The sequence below is a fragment of the Schistosoma mansoni genome, chromosome 4 (genome assembly GCF_000237925.1).
Source record: "Schistosoma mansoni strain Puerto Rico chromosome 4, complete genome".
Classification (NCBI taxonomy): domain Eukaryota; kingdom Metazoa; phylum Platyhelminthes; class Trematoda; order Strigeidida; family Schistosomatidae; genus Schistosoma; species Schistosoma mansoni.
The window spans coordinates 28,873,048-28,895,799 of NC_031498.1; the positions used below are offsets into that span (position 1 = coordinate 28,873,048).

Here is a 22,752-nt window from a genome sequence, read left to right on the forward strand (position 1 = left end):
CTTGCGTCATTTATGGAGTAGGCGAGATATCCGTCTAGCAACAAAAGGACGGGTTTACTGTGCAGCAGTCCGTTCCGTCCTACTTTATGGAAGTGAAACATGGCCGATAAGAGTAGAGGATATTCGTAGGCTACTAGTGTTCGATCATAGGTGTCTTCGAAGCATTGCTCGTATATCCTGGGACCACCGGGTAAGTAATGCAGTTGTTAGGAAACGGGTACTAGGTAAGGATAGCAAATCGATTGATGAAGTACTAAAACTTCATCAGTTGAGATGGCTGGGACATGTGTTACGTATGCCCAACCAATGAATGCCACGACGTGCAATGCTTTATGGTGTAGGAGTAGGTTGGAAGAAAGCTAGGGGCGGCCAGACCAAAACATGGCATAAATCCATGAAGTCACTGACAAGTGGACTGGGCCATGTTGGTAGGTGTAGACTACTTGGTTGGGATTCGCGAGATGATAGCAACCGATGGTTAGAGACCTTGAATGACATAGCTCAAAATCGTTTGCAATGGCGAAGGTGCATCCACTCTTTGTATTCTCCCGAATTCTAATCTGAACTCTTCATGTCCCTTTCTTTTTCCTCTTTCCAAATTTATTTCATTGTATTATACTCCTTCAATAACATCTTCAAACCCTAATCTTTCACATTAATGCTTATACTCTTACTACTTCTACCAATATGGGATTTGAATGGACAACTGAATCTCTGTGCTAATGTGGTATGGCAACTCGAACTGAGGTACGTACGTACGAAGTTCTACGTTGTAACTGACTGACTGACTGACTGATCTGATTTGAAGGGAAGCGGAAAAGAGGAAGGCCAAAGAACATATTACGCCGGGAAATAGAAGCAGATATGAAGAGGATGGATAGCAACTGGAATGAACTGGAAAGGATTGCGCAGAACAAGGTTGGATGGGGAGTGCTGGTGGGCGGCCTATGCTCCTCCGCGAGGGGTGGCAGGCGTAAGTAAGTAAGTAACAATTTAAATAATCATATTTAGAAATCAATTTGGTTCATAGATTAATCAGCATGAATTATTCAATTGCTTTATAAAGTGATAAGATCGGTCCACGATGTAAACTGTGAAAACTTAATGATGAGTCGAAAATGCACATAAATCGCTAAATTTTTCTGAAAAATAATTCTCCGCTTATTACGAGGAATATTTTATGTTTTGTCTACTAATATTCCTGGAGCTCAGTGAGATATAACGTAGTTGAAGGAAAGTCTGTATTTACATTATCCGCGCAAATTAGCTTTGATCACAGTATCAACAGATAAGTGGCAATAAAATCTAACCACTTGAAACAAATACTGACGTTCCTCTAAAAGTCTTTAACACAATTGTGGATCATTATGAAGGCCTAAAAATCTCTATGGTCAATATTATGCAAACTAAAGAACACAATGACAAACGAAGACAAACCGAACATTATCAACACGATAAATTCCACCAACTGAGAGAAACACTACACAGAACAAAGTGGTTTCCCTTCCTGTCTACGTCTCTACATGAACACTGGCTGTTACATGATACGACAAAGCATCACATATATTAAAGCATATAAACAGCTATGGGCATGAGTCCGACTGGGAAAGCTTCGGAATATTGGACTGAGAGAACATCAAGTAAGTCGAAAAAATTTGGGAACCATGACACTACGATCATGTAATGATCCATGAACATAATGAATTAGGCTAAATCTATATCCCAATAAGCATAATGATAAACACCAAGATCACAAATCAGGTCAAGGGAGGAAATAATCGCAAAGAACATAAAAACAACTGCTACACAATTATAGGTAACAATCGGTCAAATAACTAGTCAATAGAACAAGATGTTATTAAGTTTTAACAGATCATTACTCAACAGGAAACCCTGGACCCGGGTTTCGTGCTACTTGTTACTCGTCAGCAAGGTGTACCTGTAATCTTGAGGGAACTGGTGCTCCGTGACGGATTCGATCCCGTATCACTCAGCTTCACAGTCAGAGATAGCATTCTATAGCATTCGATCAGCACTAAGAAGGACCCAACACGCGTGACATTGATCACCACCCAGTGATCAATCAATTGTGATTACATCTCAGTCCTACAGGAGGTCGGTCGCGGCCCGAATAGCTCAGTGGTAACGTCTCTGACTGTGAAACTGGGTGACATGGGATCGAATCCATCAGGGAGCATCAGTTCCCTCAAGATTACAGGTACACCTTGCTGACGAGTAACAAGTAGCACGAAACCCGGGTCCAGGGTTTCCTGTTGACCACCTTCAACCACCATCTTATCTCAACATAGTGCACGCAGTGTCGAGCCACCTAGACTAGTGGCCATATTGCAACTTGATCGATGACATTCGATCAGCACTAAGAAGGAGCTGACACGCATGACATTGATCACCACCCAGTGATCAGTGAGATCACTACTTTTTGAATTATGTACTGATGATTTTATCAATAGAGACAATGAAAACCTCAGGGCTAAGAACTATTCAACTCAATAAAACAAAAAAATCATCATAAAACTCCTCATTCAAAGTTACAAATATTCTCTATCATTTATGATATCTTGTCAGTATTTAATTACAACGATTTACTAAACAAACCTGATTACATGTGATCATATACAAACAACAAATTAATGAAAGTTAAGCAGAGTTAAACAAATTGTGACTTTTGGTAATAATTCACTTAACCACACAATGACATATATCTACCCTTCACTAGGTGATTAAAAAACCATTCTAATATGATCTCACTAAAACACACACATACACACATACACAACGCTTAGGTTAGAGTTAGATCTGTTTTTGAAGAATAAATATACAACAACAAAAAGTGGTTTAAACCAACTAGATGAAATCAACTATGATTTAGCCTATAATTTATCCGGATAGATAAACTTTTTTTTAAAATGAACGAGAGAACAAAACTTGTGAAAATGGATTCATGACAGTTTTTTTTATTTTTAATATTTTGATGAAGTTTTGTTCTCTGAGTTGGATGGTTCAATTGATTTTAAGCACCATGTGAGTATATGTATATGTATACATAGATCAATGTATTGAAACATTGAACATGAATGATATTAATCAAATATTGAATTAAACTAGGTATGGTATTACATCATAGCAACTAAATAACATGTTACATCATTCATAAATAATAATAATAATGAATGTAATCGTACGATAAGATTATCAATCATACATAAACTATATACTTTGAATTGTATTAGTTAATTGTTTGTTTTTTGTTCTCGAAGATACATCAAATACCTTGATGGTATTACAATCTTTGTTGGTTATGATGCAATATGCTATAAAAGTAATTTATTTCGAAATGTAGGACAAACCATAAATTGTATGAAACAATAATGATCTAGTTATGATCAAATAGCGAGAGAGAGAGTGGGTGAAAACGCAGTGTCAAACATACAACACAAATATATACAGGAAAAAAAAGAGCCGTTTTGATCTTTCTAGTTGATTTTCTTCTTTTCATGTGAAGGATACATTGGTAAAAGGAGAATAAAGTGTTGTTCTAGATCTGAAGACAATATTTATAATGGAACAATTATATAAGGAATAAGGCTGGGAATCTCTACTTGATCTTGGTTTCATGTTAATTGGCACTCAGCAACAAGGGGAACTGCAATTTTGATGAAACTAATGCTTCTAATGTGATTTTAATTCCCCTCAACTAGTGAGTTATAATCAGATTTAACTATCGATCTATTCGAGACAAGATTCAAATCTTATATGACAAAGATATTCATATAGATTGGTCACTAAGTAAGGACCAATGTCATCACTGTATTTGATAGAAATAGCGCGCTATTATGTAGCAATTATCATCTAAGTGGACAGTATAATGGTTGAAAGTGATAGATACACCACATTTATTGAATATTGAAAACATTGAGGAGGACAACCATGGCCTTATCGCATAAAACCTATCCATTTTGTTTATGCAAAATATCAACCAATTGCAGATAGTTTCATTATAATGATGAGCTAGGAATGTATGATCATAAAACACTTCATTATCATACGAATATAATAAGAAACGTTATGGTGTGGTCTACTTATATCCTCATAAGTAGTATATGGTGATGGTCAGACATAGAATGTATTTTGGTAGAAGACCGATAAGGAAAGAACTGAAATGAAGCGCAATTGGTAGGAAAATGCATAAACAATGAAATTAGAAAAGATGGATTGATATTTACAGAAGGAACAGTGAAGATTGAGACAATCAGTTGTTATTTTGCAAATTAACTGTTCTTTGTATGGTTATCAGAATTTAAAGAGATGGTCTGTAATTTGCGTTAAATACATTCGCTTGTCCCCACCCGTGTTCTCGTTCACAACAACGTTACATACAAAAAGGTTGAAATTTCATTTTTCTTTAAAAGAAAAAAAGGAAAACTACACTGAAAGAAGCAAATTTAACTTACATGATGATAATCGTCTAATAATAATTCAGAACCAGACAATAAATAATCAACCTTAACATAAGAAAGAAAATTTTCAACAGATTAATTTGTTTTAAAGGATATGGTAATTAACAATAAGTATCAGAAGGGGTTTGGTGGAGATTTTAGTAATTTTATAGAGTTGAGATGATGAGTCAATTGAAGCTAGACAACCATGGAAAACCTGGAAGCACTGGATGGCCAACTCGTCCTATTATGGGACTCCTCAGCAGTGCGCATCCACAACCCCGAACTCGCGAGATTCGAACCCAGGACCTACCAGTCTCGCGCCAGAGCACTTAATCGATAGACCACTGAGCCGGTCGGTATCCAACGTTGTTAATGTCTAACTTCAACCGATCCACGAAATTGAGCAACCATTCACCAATGTCATCAGTGAGTTGATATCTCCCAACAGACCTGGTTGAACTCCACTGGTCACTGCTTCTCAATAGAACTCCAGGAAATACCTCATGGAGCCACTCACTAGTGAGCATATGATCGTTATCAGAATGGGGTTTGGTGGAGATTTTAGTAATTTTATAGAGTTGAGATCATGAGTCAATAAGTATAACAATTCCAGTAAAATTCTCTAAGAAATGTTCGGACAGTAGTTATGTGGTTCAAGCCAAAAGTTGTAGGATCAAAACAATCGATTAATAAAATTGTGTTTGAATAGTCAGATTAAATTACTGCACCTTACAATAAAATTGTAACTTATAGATGAACACATAAACTTGTTAGTAGGACGAACTATTTGAGACAGACTAGAATCTGTCTCACAGTCACATGGACGTGAGAAACCAAAGCATTGGAAGGCTATTGTAAATAGCCGAATTATCTATCTGTCTAAGGTCAGTGCCCACATATTTTTGTCAGGATCACTCTAGTATTATGCATAATTATGCATGATTTATGTAAGTTTAGATCCATCCTTTGTTGTTAAGATTCTTACGCATTATTAGTACTTTTATTCTAGCACAACAGGTTGGGATCAAGCGTTCGAAGATATGTGAATTTGTAATTGATTAAAACTTGAAGACTATTAAATCATTATTATTGTCATGTATGATATGATGTGCTGAGGATTGAAAACAAACACGAAACCTTGTTTCAATGTTTCACCTTTAGATCATCACCTTTACAGATTCTGTGGATAAAACAGATCACATCAAAATGATCCCTGGTAATCAAATGGAAAACTTAAAAACGGTATTGATGGCTAAACATGAGATACTGATAACTAGACAGCATTAGATTGTAGGAAAACCATAGTTTGTATCATTAAAATCAAACATATATCATCATAAGGCAACTGGAAAACGTTTTCGTGACTATTCGATAAACTGACTTCGTACCTGAGAATATTCTTTGGTGGAATGTTCGCTTTCAATAATTTTTGTAACTTAAAGCGTAATGTTAAAGTGTCTAAAGTGACGATTAGTAAATTTTAATTCTCGATGAGAATAACTTAAGCCTCTCTGTAATGCGGAGATATTTAGTTAATCAGATAGGTGAACTATTCTATGGTGTTTTGATTCAAGTTATCATAGGTATCGCGGTAGAACAGGAAATGGACAAGAAAAAACACATGATTTTCACAGTTTGGCATATTAAAATCGGGATTCAACGTCTTTAAAAATGAAGAAACATGAGATGTGAGGCTTTATTAATTAAAAGTGTTGATAGATACTTGACATAAATTGTTCTATATCAAATTAATCATGATGGCACAAATGGCTGATGAATTATATTTAATATATTAAGTCGGACAAACTGATAGTTTCCTCAGGAAAGATGCTTCACCGATAATCATAAACCAGATAGGTGGCTGGAAGTAATCAACCAGAAACCTCAGATCTAAGTTTTGAATTAGTTAACACTAGTTAATAAGGCGTTCCTACAATCTTAAGGAGACCAACGCTCACTGTGGGGTTTAAATCCAGCTTCATAGACTGGGTGATGTTAGTTCGAATACTACAGAGTACCAGTTCCATCAAAACTACAGGCACCCCTCATTGATACTAACATAAACCTAGGTCCAGGGTTTCCAGCCGACTTCTTCACATAGTGCACATGATATCTGGTTCCTTAGACAAGTGGGGATATTATAACCTGGTTGATAGAATTCGATTGTCAATAAAGAACTGGACAAACATGGCAATCACCATTGAGTGATCAAACAATGGTGGCCGTAAAGTCTTTATTTTAATAAAAATTCTAATAAAAGGTATCCAGAGACAGATTTGCTCAATTACACTTTTCACCTTTAAAACTGCCAATCAAACACAGGAACCCAGACGAATTCATTATAAATACAGATCAAATATATTTGGGAATCGAACAGTAACAGGATTCAAACGTAATAGTCTAAGGTTAATAAGGTCACTATGAAAGCAGCTAAGGGTCTATGATTCGATCGCTCTTATGTAGAGAAGCTTGTGGGTATGTGTAGCTGAGGAACGAGTGAGAAACATCTATTTATTGTGATTCCCTGGTTTTTAATGCTTTCTCTGGTTGATAACAATTGTACTGCTGATAATTTTTGTTATTTAGCGGATCATATAAACAATCACTAGGAAACACAATTCGATCATGAATTTTTTCAATGGACAAAACATTAATTCATGTGATTTATCACATTTATTAGTGTAACTGTTTTAAAAGATTGTCATCACCGAGATTATATGTCTAGACAATCGGTTAGTATCGTCGGGATTTGTAAGCCCGAATCACCGATTAGCGAATGGTAAACATATGATATAGTGGTGCAATTTTTGTAACGTTTGAAAAAAAAACAACTGACTGATCATTAAGTAATGGCCAGTTTCATGTCCGTCTAGTTATCTAGTGGCTTTGGAATTATACCGGTTGTAATGCGACCACTAGTCTGAGTGAATCAACATCGCATTCACCATGGTAAGATGTTAAGTTACTTGATATAATTTCTTACTGATCGGCAATCTATACACAAGGTCTTACTGGATTCTTGAAGGACCTAATACTTAATGTAATTCGTACAAGCGTCGCTGAGTTTCACAATCTCGAACGCTACTCTGAAACTATATAGCCTATGAATGATCTCCGTAGGAGGCTGCATGGCGCCACGACTGAGCTCCAGAATCACGTCTCAGAATGTGAACCTAGGTGAGGCGGGTCAAAATGACACAAGGAACATCAGGTCACTGAAGAACGCAGTAACCCGTTGCTATCGATTGCTGACCAGCATGGGAACTACGTTTATGGATGCCTACCGACTAACTTAAAACACACATCTACGAATACTTATTCTCATAATAAATGATAAAATTAACTTTGGCTTACTCCACCGATAACCTCCTTGTAATCATCTTCACCATTATCATCATCTCTGTTCACATGATTATTGCTCAATACTTGACGCTGATTATTGGGAGATTTAGTTCCTATATCTCCACCATTCGAATGTAAGCCATTATCATTATTATCTGGAGAAATTTTGGACGGTCTCTGAAATAAGGGCGGTTCATTACAAACACCACCAGCACTTCGGCTGCTGTTAATGTTTTCAACAACAGTTCTTTGATTTGAATTGACATCTTTAAAAAATAAATAAACATTCGTAAAGTTGAAAAAGAAATCTGGGTAGAAAAATAAGAAATATTCTATTTTTAATTATTTCGATGGACAGTTGTTAATGTTACTTATCTGTTAAGTACCAGTGTATGAACTTCATTAACAGCTACACTATTTGGGTGATAGATAAATAGTAAAACTGATACACTTCTGTACAAACCAAAGTACGTAGTCGAGTCCGTTGTATGGTAAGTCGCTGACAGTAAAAAACTTCCTCTATCTATCATGCTTACAGTAGATGCATAAGGAATGCCAGTCTGAAAATGTAGAAGGATATGGATAAAAAGCTTATCGATCACCCAATTCACCATACTTCATAATGGCATAGAGAGAGAGATAGAATGTACAAAATCACTAGATCATGAGTTTTAAAAAAAAAAAAACATCCATTATTGTAGGAAAACAAATACAATAACAGTTAGTCAGTTATAATATGAATAAGTATAGATTTAACGCAGTAAGAAAAGAAAATATCAAGATGAGGGGGTGAAGAAGAAAATTCCGTCTTAATTGTAGTGGATACCAAACCATGAAGGAGACAGTTTAAACATACAACTATCCAACATCTTGAACTATTATTGATGACGAGTATTTCTCGGGCTTCAATCAAAAAGTCTGCAATTTTCGACACAATTTAAACGAACAGTCAATGACTTCACAGGCTGATACCATGTACTGTTTGATTAGCACACTCCTATATTTTTTCTAACACACTCGTGTTTCAGGATATATTATACATAAGTAAATGTAACGTATATTCTGACTACCAAAGTTAATGGAAGCTTGTAGCCATAGGTATATAAACTTAGATACATACAGCATATTTTAAACATGACTTTTCTGACAGCTGGAAATAATAAAAATGTGTCAACAATAAGTAACTACTCCATACGTCTTTTCAACTTCTTACTTATGCCTGTTACCACTCGTTACCACCAGCATTCTCCATCCAATTTCGTCCCGGGCAATCCTTTCCGGTTGTTCCCAGTTGCTATTCACCCTTTTCATGTCTGCTTCCAATTCCCGACACAATATGTTCGTTGATCTTTCTCTTTTCTGTTTCCTTTCAGGATTCCAAGTTAGCGCTTCCCTCATGATGCAGTTTGGCGATTTCTGTAATGTATGTCCGATTCACTTTCAGAGTCTTTTCCTAATATCCTCTTCAGATGGAAGCTGGCTTGTTCTCTCCCACAGTAGACTGTTGCTGATGGAATCTGGTCAACGGAAATTGAGTATCTTCCGTAGACACTTGTTTATAAATACTTGTACCTTTTTGATGATGTTTATGATAGTTCTCTAATTTTCAGCTCAGTACAGTAGAACTGTCTTGTGGTAATTCTACAAGTCTCATCTCCGTACAATAGAACGCCCTTGACGTTCGTATTAAAGATTCTAACTTTGATGTTGGTTAACAGTTGTTTTCAAGTTCATATGTTCTTCAGTAGTAGGAATTTTGCCTTTGCTTTGTTAATCATTGTCTTTACGTTTGCATCAGATCCTCCTTGTACTTATTTTGAAGAAAAAACTCAAAAACATTAGTGTCTTCATATGATGAACGTTAAACTTGGAAATAATGATAACTGGATCCAAAATAGTGAATAAGTGACATTTTTCACTTTAATCAATTGGCAATGTCTCAGGACAATTAAAAAAATACCTGCTATGACATTGTCGATAATTCTTCAAACTGTATAGTGGCTAGCAGTGGACTCCAGGACGCGCGTTTCGTCCTATCTTTGCTTACAATGCTTGTGAAATCAGGCTATATCGAAGCAATACGCACAGTATGCACATATGCTAATTAGAGACTGACCAGTTGCAGTCCTAAAAATATTAATGGAAAGATTCAAGCAAACAATACTAATTGTATACATAAGGAGATTGATTATGAATACAGTGGTCTTGAGTGCTGTTAGAGGTATGAGGGCAGTTATCACTTCCCGGTTGCCCATACTGTGGAAGGGTTCTTCTAGAGATACCTGAAAAGTAAATTGGGTTAGAAATGGTCATAATGATCTGAGAGCGTGACCGCAGTGCCCAAGGGACAACTGCTTGAAGTCGGTCACACACGACTTTTTTGTGAGTAGTTTTTGTGTTAGCTCCGTACTTGTTGGGACCTTACCGCCGGAGACGGAAATCCGTGGGATAAGGCGAGGTGTGCATTTTTAGGGTCGACCTTTTCTAACCCAACCCTTCCTTATGGGAAGGCAGAATCGCTGTTATGCTAGTTGTCTGAAGGAAACACCTTACTGCTGTCACATCTCTGTACAGTCGGCAGTACAACTTTGCCTTCGGACCTTGGGTTTGCTGCTTTTATTCTTACCGCTCTTCAATCGACCTGTCTGGCATGGTAGGACCTTGAGGAACGATTGTTCCAGCCAGTATAGCTTGATTGGTTCATCACGATAGGCAAACCCGACGACCACGTCAAGGTAGCAGCAGCGGTAGGGATTTGCATAGACAACTTTCATTAAAATCACAGGCATGTATCAACAAGAAATTCACATATAAATGTAATACAACAAATATTGACATTGGAAATAACAAAACAATCTTACTTGTAGTAGAAACATCAACTAATTCAGCGACACGAGCTAAATGATGTACCCAATCGGACATGATTTTATTATTTGCTGCTATAAAATAATAAATTCTTTTATTTCCATTAAATAATGTTGAAATTGAAAATGCACATGGTTGACCAATATTAACGTTTTCAACAATACATTCACAATGCTCTAAATCAACACGACCTAGTAGAATTAAGGAAAAAGAATTAGATAACGATACATAAGTTGAATAATATTTATTTATATGTACACATAAATATTGGTACAGAGGCACCAGATAAATATGCGCCACACAAATCAAATTCGATTTGTGTGAGGACTGTGTACTGCCCAGGTGCCCAAACAGAAACAGATGGTTTTCTTAGGGGAACACACCCCTAGCCTTTGACCTAAAGGTCTAACCCACAAGGCAGCGGAGCATCGTGAGGAGATGCAGTCCCATGGTAGCCGGTGACCAACAATTGGTTCATAGACCATTTGTTGCTTCAGGATACTGAAGCCCATGCGCACCATTAGTTTGGAATCAGGGTTTTCCAACTCCCCTAGGTAGACTTTCCATGTCCGCCAACTCGGTTAAATCGCCGGACATTCGCTTTTCGTCCTCTCAATTTCGTAAACAACAGTAATGCGACGAGAATGCAGTGAGTAGGACTTCCCTGGCAGAACATTTCGAGATGGAGGATGGCCCCTCCCCACTCTTGGCCGTACCAGGGCATTTGGGGGCAAGTTAAATACAAATTGAACAAAATTTTTATTTAGGAAAGCAAACTAGTTAGTAACAAAATCTCAGACTGCTCATTATCGTGTCTAGCCTCTTCATGAATATGTGCTTAACATCAGTTATGATGCCTGGTTTAGATAAATGAGAGACCTTAGACGGATATCTAGTGATATGACCAGTTGAAATAATAGGATAATAAAAGCAGGTATCGACAAGTATGAATAGTAACCCTTATAGTATCTTATACCTTACCAAGCTAAATAAATATGAACAGACAGCATGTTGCAAATGACTAATAGGAACTACTATTTAACTAAAATACAACTCATCGTATAGATATTTAATCAACATGTTATAATGGGAAATGGTAGCATAACATGAGTTGATTGGTCCAAGAGCAAAATGAATCCTCTCATAAGATTATTCAGGATACACAGTAAAATGAATCAAAATCTGGAGTAGGGAAACACCTTTACTTTATGGACCAACAGCACAAAATGTCATGTATGAAATTTAATCAAATTTTAACACCACGTACATGAACTAAATTTATGGACAAATACGATCCATCAAAATCAGTCAAAAAGTTCTGATTTCAAAACAATGATGTATTCCTCCTCTTTAATATCTCATATCAACTCGGCGCCCAAATACTGATGGTATGCGTAAAATTTCATAAAGCGTAAGTATGAACTGTATGGCTATGAGCTTGATATTTGTGTATTCGTATAGCTGTGATTGTTAGTGGTGGCGTGGTAGACGAAATCGACCAACGGATAGTGAAAACCACAACAGTTCATATCAATCTGGAAGTATTTTGGTGTCATCGCGATGTAATATTGAGAGTGCATAGGGTGAATTTTCAATGATCATAACATTATGTAGTGACAAGAAATGAAACTACTATTCCATAGCTGAAAATCACCATATAGTATATTGATAGTGTAAATCCGACGTATTGTGCTTTTAATATGGGTTACCTACGATTTCAATAATTGTCAACTATGAAGAAGTTGATTTTTTATTTCTTTTCTTCTAGAAAATTGATAAACTGATTAAGATTTAAAATGTCACCACTTATTCACCATTTTCGACATATCCACTATTCTTAAAATTCGTGTACTCCCTGTAAAGTCTTGTGTTTCTGAGTTCAACCGAGTTCCTAGATCACTTAAAAAGTCATACGTACAAAGATCTTCAATATAACATTGAAACGTTTAAACATTTGAAGACGTTCACCAAAACAATACAAAAATTACGAATGTTTATAGATGAGATAGGTAGGTAGGTACAAGGGCTTCCATTTTGTAATATACAATTTCCATCATGTCAAGTTGTTGAGCTATGATCTTTTACATAGGTTATTAAAAATGGGAAAGGAATAAAAATAAAAGAAAATTCAACTTTTAACTTCGAGGCAATACGCACAGTATACACATATGCCAATTAGAGACTGACCAGTTGCAGTCCTAAACATCAATGGGAAGATTCAAACAAACAATACTAAATGAATTTAAACTTCACCCCATTGCACAAACAAGTGGCTATCAGGACTCAGTAGCTGAGTGGATAACGTGATGGCGTTTGAAGCGAAAGGTACTGGATTCGAGTCTCAGAGTGGACATTTACTCTGAGATGCAGGTACACCCAGCTGACGAGTCCCAAATAGGACGAAACGGGTGTCTTGGATTCCACTGCTAGCCATTATCCATCTTTGCTTAAATGTTATTGATTTTTTGAGAAAATATTACCAAGCATTTAGTCTGCTCATCACGTCTAATAAAATATCTATACATTTTAACTCAGATATTTTGGAGACGCCAGATATCTTTAAAAAAAACAAGCAGTTTATGAAATAATATAGAGAATAAAATAAGAATACACTTTTTAAGTGTAAATCACAATGTAAAACATTTTATCCTTTATGAGATATAATGATTAAGTTAATTGTTTTTACGTAACACTGTGAAGTTGTAGAAAGTCAGTCACTCAGTCACAACGTAGAACTTCGTACGTACGTACCTCAGTTCGAGTTGCCATACCACATTAGCACAGAGATTCAGTTGTCCATTCAAATCCCATAGTGGTAGAAGTAGTAAGAGTATAAGCAGTAATCGGAAAGATTAGGGTTTGACGATGTTATCGAAGGAGTGTAATCCAATGAAATAAATTTGGAAAGAGAAAAAAGATAGAGAGGCGAAAGGTAGACGTGCCTTCTGTATCCGTGCTGAGATTTCGTCATACACCAGACCACAAGGGCTGGTGAGACTCCCAAGATAAGTGAAGCGGTCGACACGCTCAACTACTTCACTCCCTATCATTAGTTCAGGTGTCGATGCAACCCAATCCTAAAGTAACATTTTGCACTTCGAGGGAGAGAATCGCATCCCGAACATGCCTGCATTGTTGCTTATAGTGGTCAGAAGACTCTGCATTTTGTCAGCGTCTTCACCAAATAAAACCATGTCATCGGCGTATTCTAAGTCAACAAGTGAGCCTCCTGGTAAAAGTTCAACTCCAGGAGATTGAGATGATGAAAGTGATACCTCTAAAAGCATGTCAACGACAAAGTTAAACAAGAATGGAGAGAGTAGACAGCCCTGACGAACACCACTTGAGGTAATCAATTCTGATGACAGTTCGCCATAGGCTCTAACTCGACCAGTTGTGTTCGAGTAGAGAGCCTTTATGAGGTTAATGTACTTCTTTGGTACTCCTTTCACTGACAAACACTGCCATAGAACCTCACGATCAACGGAGTCAAATGCCGCCTTAAGGTCAAGAAATACTACGATTGTGGGACGTCTGAATGTATGTCTATGTTCTAGGACCTGACGTAGAGTGAATATCTGGTCTATGCAACCACGTCCAGGTCGGAAACCAGCCTCGTTTTCTCTAGTCTGCTCTTCACGAGCTTTGGTTAGGAGTCCAAGTATTATTGAAGCTAATATTTTAGACACTATATTAGTCAAACTGATTCCTCTGTGGTTGTCACAAGAGGACTTTTGTCCTTTCTTATAGACTGGTACAATCAGTGATTGGGACCAGTCAGATGGAATTACGTCCAGTTCCCCGATTCTGCCTAAGACCTCAGTCAATCTCGCTGCTAGTTTTGGGCCACCATCCTTAAAAATCTCAGGAGTTGTAGAAAAGTTGTAATCAGATAATGATACACCATATATACAAATCTAATTCAGAATAAGACTTTAAAGTAATAATTTAACTGTAATATAGTTTCATCAATAACAAAAAAATGTTTATACTCTAACAACATCCGCTTCATTAATTGTAAACGAGAAAAAAACTATTGTTTACCAGTGAAACGAACAATTACTATTATTATTTATGTAAAGATGTGGTGTAAATACTACTGATAGTCAATTCATAAACGTTTAATTCGCAATTATTTGATTTAATTTACTTGAAATAGTTTCATATATTAAGTTTAGTCATAAAACATCTGTTTCTCTTTAGCATTAAAACAAGAAAATATAGTGGGATAATTAGTCGGGCTCAGCGGTTGCTCCCAAATGCCCTGGTAAGGCAGAGAGTGGGGAGGGTCCGCTCTCCTTCTCCAAATGCTCTCATATGGCCACGCGTATATAGTCTCTGCCACGGAAGTCCTACTCACTGTCTTGTGATGGTGGTGTTGTGGTGTGGTCTACTTATATCTATATAAGTAGTATATGGTGTTGGTCAGGCATAGAATGTATTTTGGCAGAAGACCGATGAGGAAAGAACTGAAATGAAGCGCAATCGTTTGGAAAATGCATGAGCAATAAAATTAGAGAAGAAACAGTGAAGATTGAAACAATTGGTTGTTAATTTGCAAATTGACTGTTCATTGTTTGGTTATCAGAATTTACCGAGATAGTCTGTAATGTCTGCTTAATTACATTCGATTGTCCCCAGTCGAGTTCTGTTCACTACAGTGTTATTTACGAAATTGAGAGGACGAAAAACTAATGTCCGGTGCTTTGACCGGGTTGGTGGACACGGAAAGTCCACCTAGGGGAGTTGGAAAACCCTCATTCCAAACCAATGGTGCACATCGGCTCCAGGATCCTGAAGGAACAAATGGCGTATGAATCAATCGTTGGTCACCGGCTATCATGGGACTGCATCTCCGTACGATGCCCTACTGCCTTGTGGGTTAGACCTTTAGGTCAAAGGCTAGGGATGTGGTCCCCTAAGGAAACCATCTGCTTCAGTTTGGGTACCCGGGCAGTATCACAGCCCTCATACAATTCAAATGAGATTTGTGCGGCGCATGTGTATTCGGTGCCCCTTCGTACCAATATTTATGTGTTCAAATAAATAAATAAATAAATAAGTGGGATAATTAATCTGGCAAAATATGATTAGTTGCACAACTTCAAATGATGTGAAAATAATACAAATCTGGTTAGTTTTTAGGTGATTAAAGGTATTCATCAACAAGAATACTTGAACTTGGGTTTCGTGCTATCCGGTACTTTTCAGCAAGGTGTGCTTCTAGCGACTGTAGGACTAGATTCCGTACCAAACACCTTCATAATTTGGCATATTACTACTGAGCTACTTGATCAGAGACTGACCACAGCCCGTAGAACTGAAATGTTTACAATTGATTGGTCACTGATTAGTGATAAATTTTATGTTTCTCTAGTCCTTTATGATGTCACTAATGAGACTAGTCTTAGTGTCTTGACATTGCGTTCACTGGATCGAGATGTTAAGTGATCGGATTTAGTTGACATAAAACCCTAAATCTAGGGTTCCAATGACACAAGAGGTCAGTCACAGCCCGAATAGCACATTGTTAACGTCTCAAACTGTCAAATTCATCAGAAAATATCAGTTCCCTCAAGATTACGGTCAACATTAAAACACAACCCATGCGATGTTAACCCGCTCATAATAATGGGTTATATTGTAACTTGATTGACAGAACTCGGTCAGCACTAAATGAATACAATTAATTCTCTTTCGAATATAACCAATAAGAGATTCATATCAACCAAAGGTTCACCAGTAAAAACTTTTGATTTAGCAAACATATATAAAATACAGACAAACAAACAAAACTTACAGAACATTGAAGTGAACTGACTCATGTATAACATTAAATTACTAGTTAAATTACAGTATGCTAGTGATGTTCGCCTTACATATATTAAAAATTTATACAGACCAATAATAGTGTACGAGATCAAACGAACACAGAACACGGTTAGTTTACAGTCCAGTAAATAAGAATATAAATCTGTGATTCAATTTTGAAAAGTTTAATGTTTTAACAATTCACTTAAAGATCTAAGAAAGTAGAGTATTTGATCTCAAGTAGGGCTATAAGTGTACAATACTGAGAACAAAATAGATAACTAATTATTACGACTTTAGATAGCTCACGATAATTTGGAATCACAAATAATCAGGTGATTCTTCTGAGACGAGACTGGATCTATGAGAACTAGATAGATTAGATGAATAATATACCACAGTATTTTAGCTTTGATCATCTATATGCGATTAAGAGGTACAAAGAAATGAGATCTTCATGAGCTTTAGCATTACCAACAGAAATCAAATCAGTATTAAAATAACCATGACCTTAGAACAACAAAAATAGTAAATTGAATGGGAAAACAGTCAATCAGCTTATAGTAAATGTCAGTAGGATAAAACAAGGGCTTTCTAATACGTCAAAACCACCATTTATTAACGAAAACATAAAAAAACTGAAAAATGTAGCGCCTTCTTAGCACGAATAATATTTGATTTTCAATACACTTTCTGCACTCGCAAGTTGCCTGAATGATGAGAAAAATCATAGTGAACAAGAAGACGAGTGGGGAAAATTGAATGTATTTAGGCACAAAATTACTGGAAATCTCAGTTAATTTGCAAACTATCAATCAATTGTCTCAATCTTGACCGTTCCTTCTGCAAATATCAGTCCATCGTCTTCGATTATTATTGTTCATGCATTTTTATACCAATTGCGTTTCTTTCCCGTGATTTTCTTATGGATCTTCTACTGAAATACATTCATTGCCCGACCATCATTATGTACTACTTATGTGGATATAAGTAATCCACACCATAGTATGAGAATTAGAGTTCAACCATACCGAGTGTGAGGCAGTAACCCACCAAGTACAGTTGAATATGGTCACCCAACATCGAAACTCTAGGGTTCTAAGTTCGACCCGTGGTTGGTTTGCGGACTCTGATAAGTCTATTACCAAAACACTTAATCCTGTCTACCTATCCAGTTCCTATAACCTAACTGCTGCTACACGTCAAGTAGGACAGATGGGAGGCATGAATTTAGTAAAAGCTTTACTTCAAGACTAGTTTGTGTGCAGAAAAATGAGGATATATATAGGGTTATGCCTGGCTTCGGGCTTCTAGGAATTTCTGGAACCATGCTAAACACAGTAACAGAATAAGAAAATATCCAACCAAAACAGTGACACGTGATTCTTCCTTTTCTAGATGTTACTGCAAAGCTCCTACTTAACACTGATTGCATAAAACATTTCCTGACGTTTCTGGGACTCTAGAAATTATAAAGAGGGACACTTGGGGACCTATCAGAAGACGCTCACTGCTACTAAGTCCCATACATAGATGAGACAACTTTCCAGTGAATTTTGGTTATCGATAGCATTCGTACGTGATGTAAACTGAAAATTCAACAAACTCCATAAGCCTTATGAAGTAAGGTTCAAACTCTAGAATAAAAATGATACATTCTCCAACTTTGTTTCCTTGTATCCTTTCAATTTTCAATATTTTAATCATTTAACCTTAATAAACTTTTTAACTGTACAATCCAAATCAAATTTTTTTGTTATAACTTATTACTTACTATAGGAGGTTTATGCCAGTATTGCCATTTGAAAGAAAAAATGTAGCACAATTGAAACAAGTCTACTTTTTTGTCAAGAGTGAATATATATGTATGTATATACGCACTGTTGTGTCTGTCTAGGTCTACCGCATTGAATGTACATCATATATAATGTTTATAACAAATAAATTACCATAAGAAACAATAAAATAACTTCTTAAGACAGAAAACTTTTTTTCGTTTCCTTAATCAACAAACGAAAAGATGGCATTAAGGGTACGATAATAATCAGACAATGTAGAAAAAGAAACACACTTAAGATATTGTAAGCAAAGATAGATAGTGACTAGCAGTGGAATCCAGGACGCGCGTTTCGTCGTATTTAGGACTCCTCGAGTCTCAGAGTGAACACTGAGATGCAGGTACATCCAGCTGACGAGTCCCAAATAGGACGAAACGGGCGTCCCCGATTCCACTGCTAGCCACTATCCATCTTTGCTTACAATGCTTATGAAATAAGACTATATCGAGGCAATACGCACAATATGAACATATGCCAATTAGAGACTGACCAGTTGCAGTCCTAACACATCGATGGAAAGATTCAGACAAACAATACTAAATGAATTTACACTTGAGATATGTTTAAGCGTATCAAAATCACCTTTAAAATTGAAACTATTTAGAACGGTAAAGTTAATAAATAGTATTGTAAATATTATCTAAAACGGAGAATAAATTACTTATTTCTGAACTATATTTACTGAAGATATATACATTAAAGCGTATACAGTCACCGCTATAGAAGTCCTACTCCCTGCCTTCTCGCAGCAGGTGTTGTTTACAAAATTGAAAGGATGAAAAGCGAATATCCAGAGCATTAATCCGGCTGATGGATATGGAGAATCCACCTAGGGGAGTTGGAAAACCCTGATTCCAAACCAATGGTGCACATGGGCTCCAGGATCCTGGGGGAACAAATGGCGTATGAATCAATTGTTAGTCACCGGTTACCATGGAGCTGCATCTCCTCACGATGCTCAACTTCCTTGTGGATCAGACTTTTAAATCAAAGGCTCCAGGTGTGGCCCCCTAAGAAAACCACCTGCTTCGGTTTGGGCACCCGGGCAGTATCACAGCCCACACACAAATAAATGAAATGACGATTTCTACTGACAATACTATTCTCGCTCCTACTAGAAGCTCACCACAAGGCCTGAAGGTTAAGAGTTTTAAAAAAATAATATAATAAAGAAAATTATAATAATGTATATCTGTAGGCAATAATAAATCACTTACCTTTGAATTTCGTCACAGTTTCATCTTTGTAGTAATCAAAAAATATTTCAGTTTTATTTTGACTATGAACTTTGTATAAAATGAAGTATCTTCTTTTCCAGTCCTATTTAATCATATGTTAGAAATACAAAATTAAAAAAATATGATTATTTCAATGATAAAAAAGCAGCTAGCAACTCTCTACCTTAGTTTATTATAAGCAGTTTAGGAACCTCGTCAATCAGTCACAATGTAGAACTTCGTACGTACGTACATTAGTTCGAGTTGCCATACCTCGAGCATATATGCATCAGATTAGGTCGTTACATTACATCAATACAGCGAGACGAAAGTATCAAAACAAACGCCAGAGTAATAAAAGTAGTGATAGTAGTATCTGCAATCGTGAGAAAACGTTAGGCATATATAATATGATTTAAAGAAAATGTTCATGGGATAAAAAGTATAAGATAATTTTGAAGCGTACTGTCTAGCAACCAAAGGACGGGTTTACTGTGCAGCAGTCCGTTCCGTCCTACTTTATGGCAGTGAAACATGGCCGATAAAAGTAGAGGATATTCGTAGGCTACTAGTTTTCGATCATAGGTGTCTTCGACGCATTGCTCGTATATCCTGGGACCACCGGGTAAGTAATGCAGTTGTTAGGAAACGGGTACTAAGTAAGGATAGCAAATCGATTGATGAAGTACTAAAACTTCATCAGTTGAGATGGCTGGGACATGTGTTACGTATGCCCAACCACCGACTGCCACGACGTGCAATGCTTTATGGTGTAGGAGTAGGTTGGAAGAAAGCTAGGGGCGGCAAGACCAAAACGTGGTACAAATCCATGAAGTCGCTGACAAGTGGACTGAGCCATGTTGGTAGGTGTAGACTACTTGGTTGGGATTCGCGAGATGATGGTTAGAGACCTTGAATGACATAGCTCAAAATCGTTTGTAATGGCGAAGGTGCATCCACTCCTTGTGTTCTCCCAAATTCTAATCTTCTGAATTCTTTATGTCCCTTTCTTTTTCCTCTTTCCAAATTTATTTCACTGGATTATACTCCTTCAATAACATCTTCAAACCCTAATCTTTCCGATTACTGCTTTTTACTTTTACTACCTCTACCACTGTTGGATTTGAATCGACGACTGCATCTCTGTGCTAATGTGGTATGGCGACTCGAACTGATGTACGTACGTACGAAGTTCTACGTTGTGACTGACTGACTGACCTGTGGTAGTGCGACTGGTTCTAAACTATATCAAACAACGTCTCCAACTAATGGTTAGAATAGTTGTGTGGACACCAACCAAGTAGTTAAAATCTACTAATGTGGTTTAGTCCAACGGTCAATGACTTCATGAACTGACGTCCCATCTTGGTTTCATCACTTCAAGCTCCCTGTGAGTCCACTTCTACACAAGTTAATATCGCAAGTTCAGGTAGACAATGGTTTGGCATACACGACACATTTCAACCACTTTTTTAATAAGGATTTAATACCTTATTAGCCCATTCGACATTCTTGACCCATTATCCTGTATCTAGCCTTGGCATTACTCAAGCGATGATCCCCAAACAACCGAGCAATGCTTTAAAAACACCTATGACCAAATATTAGTACCTTACGAATATCCTCTATCTTTAAAGACTACATTTCACATCCATAAAGTAGCATAAAGGGAACTGTTGTAGAATAAACTCATCATTTGCCTAATAGATCGTGTTACAATGGTCCGTTTTACTTGTTTACACGAATGGGACGTTAATTTACCTTAGACGAATATCTATACTAGATTCCCTCCCATTCTATTCTACAAGACTTCAACAAAACTCAGATCAAGAACATGTGACTAACCTGACTAGAACGTAAATATATTTCCACACCAAAACCCGACACGATTCAACAACAACTGGACAATCAATAATAATAAATAATAAGGACAGGGTAATGTATAAGTCATCTAACACCTGTCAGGCTAACTACATATCTGAATAAGCAGAAAACCAATCATTATCATTCTCGCCCACACATCAGACGGACATCTCCCCTACGCTACAAGTGGCACAATTTGACCAAAATCTATGTAGGCTTCCGAATCTGTGTCGAGATTTCGTCAGACACTAACCTACCGGGGCTGCAGAGATTTCCAAAATAGATTAAGTGGTCTATAATCGTGAAGACCCCAATGTGGTAGTTAGCACCTATACAGATCAGTTCAGAATTCAATGACTGTATGGGTCGACGCCGCGTCTTGGTTCTTCTGTCCCTAGCTTCCGTCCTATAGACTACTACACCAACAAACATCACGCGTTGAGGCGGTCGGCTGGCCATATCTACATATATATCTACATTTCCAAGCTCTAAGTCAATCAGTCATAACTGACGTAGGAACCTGAACTGAATATGTAGGCTACTAAACGTTTTATTCTAATCAGTGTGAAACAACAACAACAAAAAGATATGATTTAGCCTAATTTATAAACACTATTCACTACTAAACCGAAAAAATTAAATGTTTTCTAAGAAAATTGAATAAGCATAAAGCCATACTTATCCATACATATATGTGTGTAACTAAAGATTTGAGACCATAATATCTTCACTATATAAACAGTACAGAACAACTAAATGTTTACACTATTTGATTTGACATGAGGGTCAATTGTAACACTTATACGGTAAGCAAAGATGGATAGTGAGAAAAATTATAATCAATTTTCTAACAAGGTGTATTTATAAATTTCACAAATGAACTGTAATAGCTTTCTAAGCAGAGATAGATAGTGTCTAACAGAGTTGATATCCACTCCTGGGCTCGAACCCAATACCGTTCGCTTCAAATGCTATTGCGTTGTACTAGTTCTTGTTGACAAATTATATTTACTATGTAAAACAATAACTTTTCGTCATTATAAATGCTTCCAGTAAGTTTAATCAACCCAATGATTGCCAGAGTCACCGTGAAATTTAAAAAGAATAACACAGTAACCATACTACATGTATGGGCTCAAACCATAATATTATTAAATCTTAATAAAAACAATTGTGTTCACTGAAGTTCCCAGTTGGGCTACGATAATTGAGAAAGATTGAACTATTCCTAATACGAACGGTCCTATTGCAAACTCAATAACCATAACTGGCACACAATACTTTAACATTTAGCCATGAGCACATGGAAGAAAAGTCTCAGAAAAACTTGATATTTGAGCAAAACAACTTGAAATA

The 22,752-nt window shown here is 36.7% G+C and overlaps 1 protein-coding gene and 1 non-coding gene across 2 annotated transcripts in view; one reads left to right on the top strand and one right to left on the bottom strand.

Annotated features, from left to right (window-relative positions):
* Smp_055650 (hypothetical protein) overlaps positions 1-19,972 on the bottom strand; it is a gene marked incomplete at its 3' end in the record, with an annotated part of 35,693 nt that extends 15,721 nt beyond the window's left edge. The window contains exons 1-5 of the mRNA XM_018797413.1: positions 19,718-19,972; positions 19,534-19,636; positions 10,664-10,858; positions 7,815-8,068; positions 4,473-4,523 (exon numbers count right to left, since the gene is read on the bottom strand). Of these exons, the coding sequence (XP_018652457.1) occupies positions 4,473-4,523; positions 7,815-8,068; positions 10,664-10,724 (366 nt within the window). The 5' untranslated portion in view covers positions 10,725-10,858; positions 19,534-19,636; positions 19,718-19,972. The remainder of the gene's footprint in view (positions 1-4,472; positions 4,524-7,814; positions 8,069-10,663; positions 10,859-19,533; positions 19,637-19,717) is intronic.
* On the top strand, positions 12,949-13,020 carry Smp_tRNA_00607_Pseudo_TTG.1.1. Its single transcript has one exon. It is a non-coding gene (tRNA).
* Positions 19,973-22,752: the final 2,780 nt, after the last annotated feature.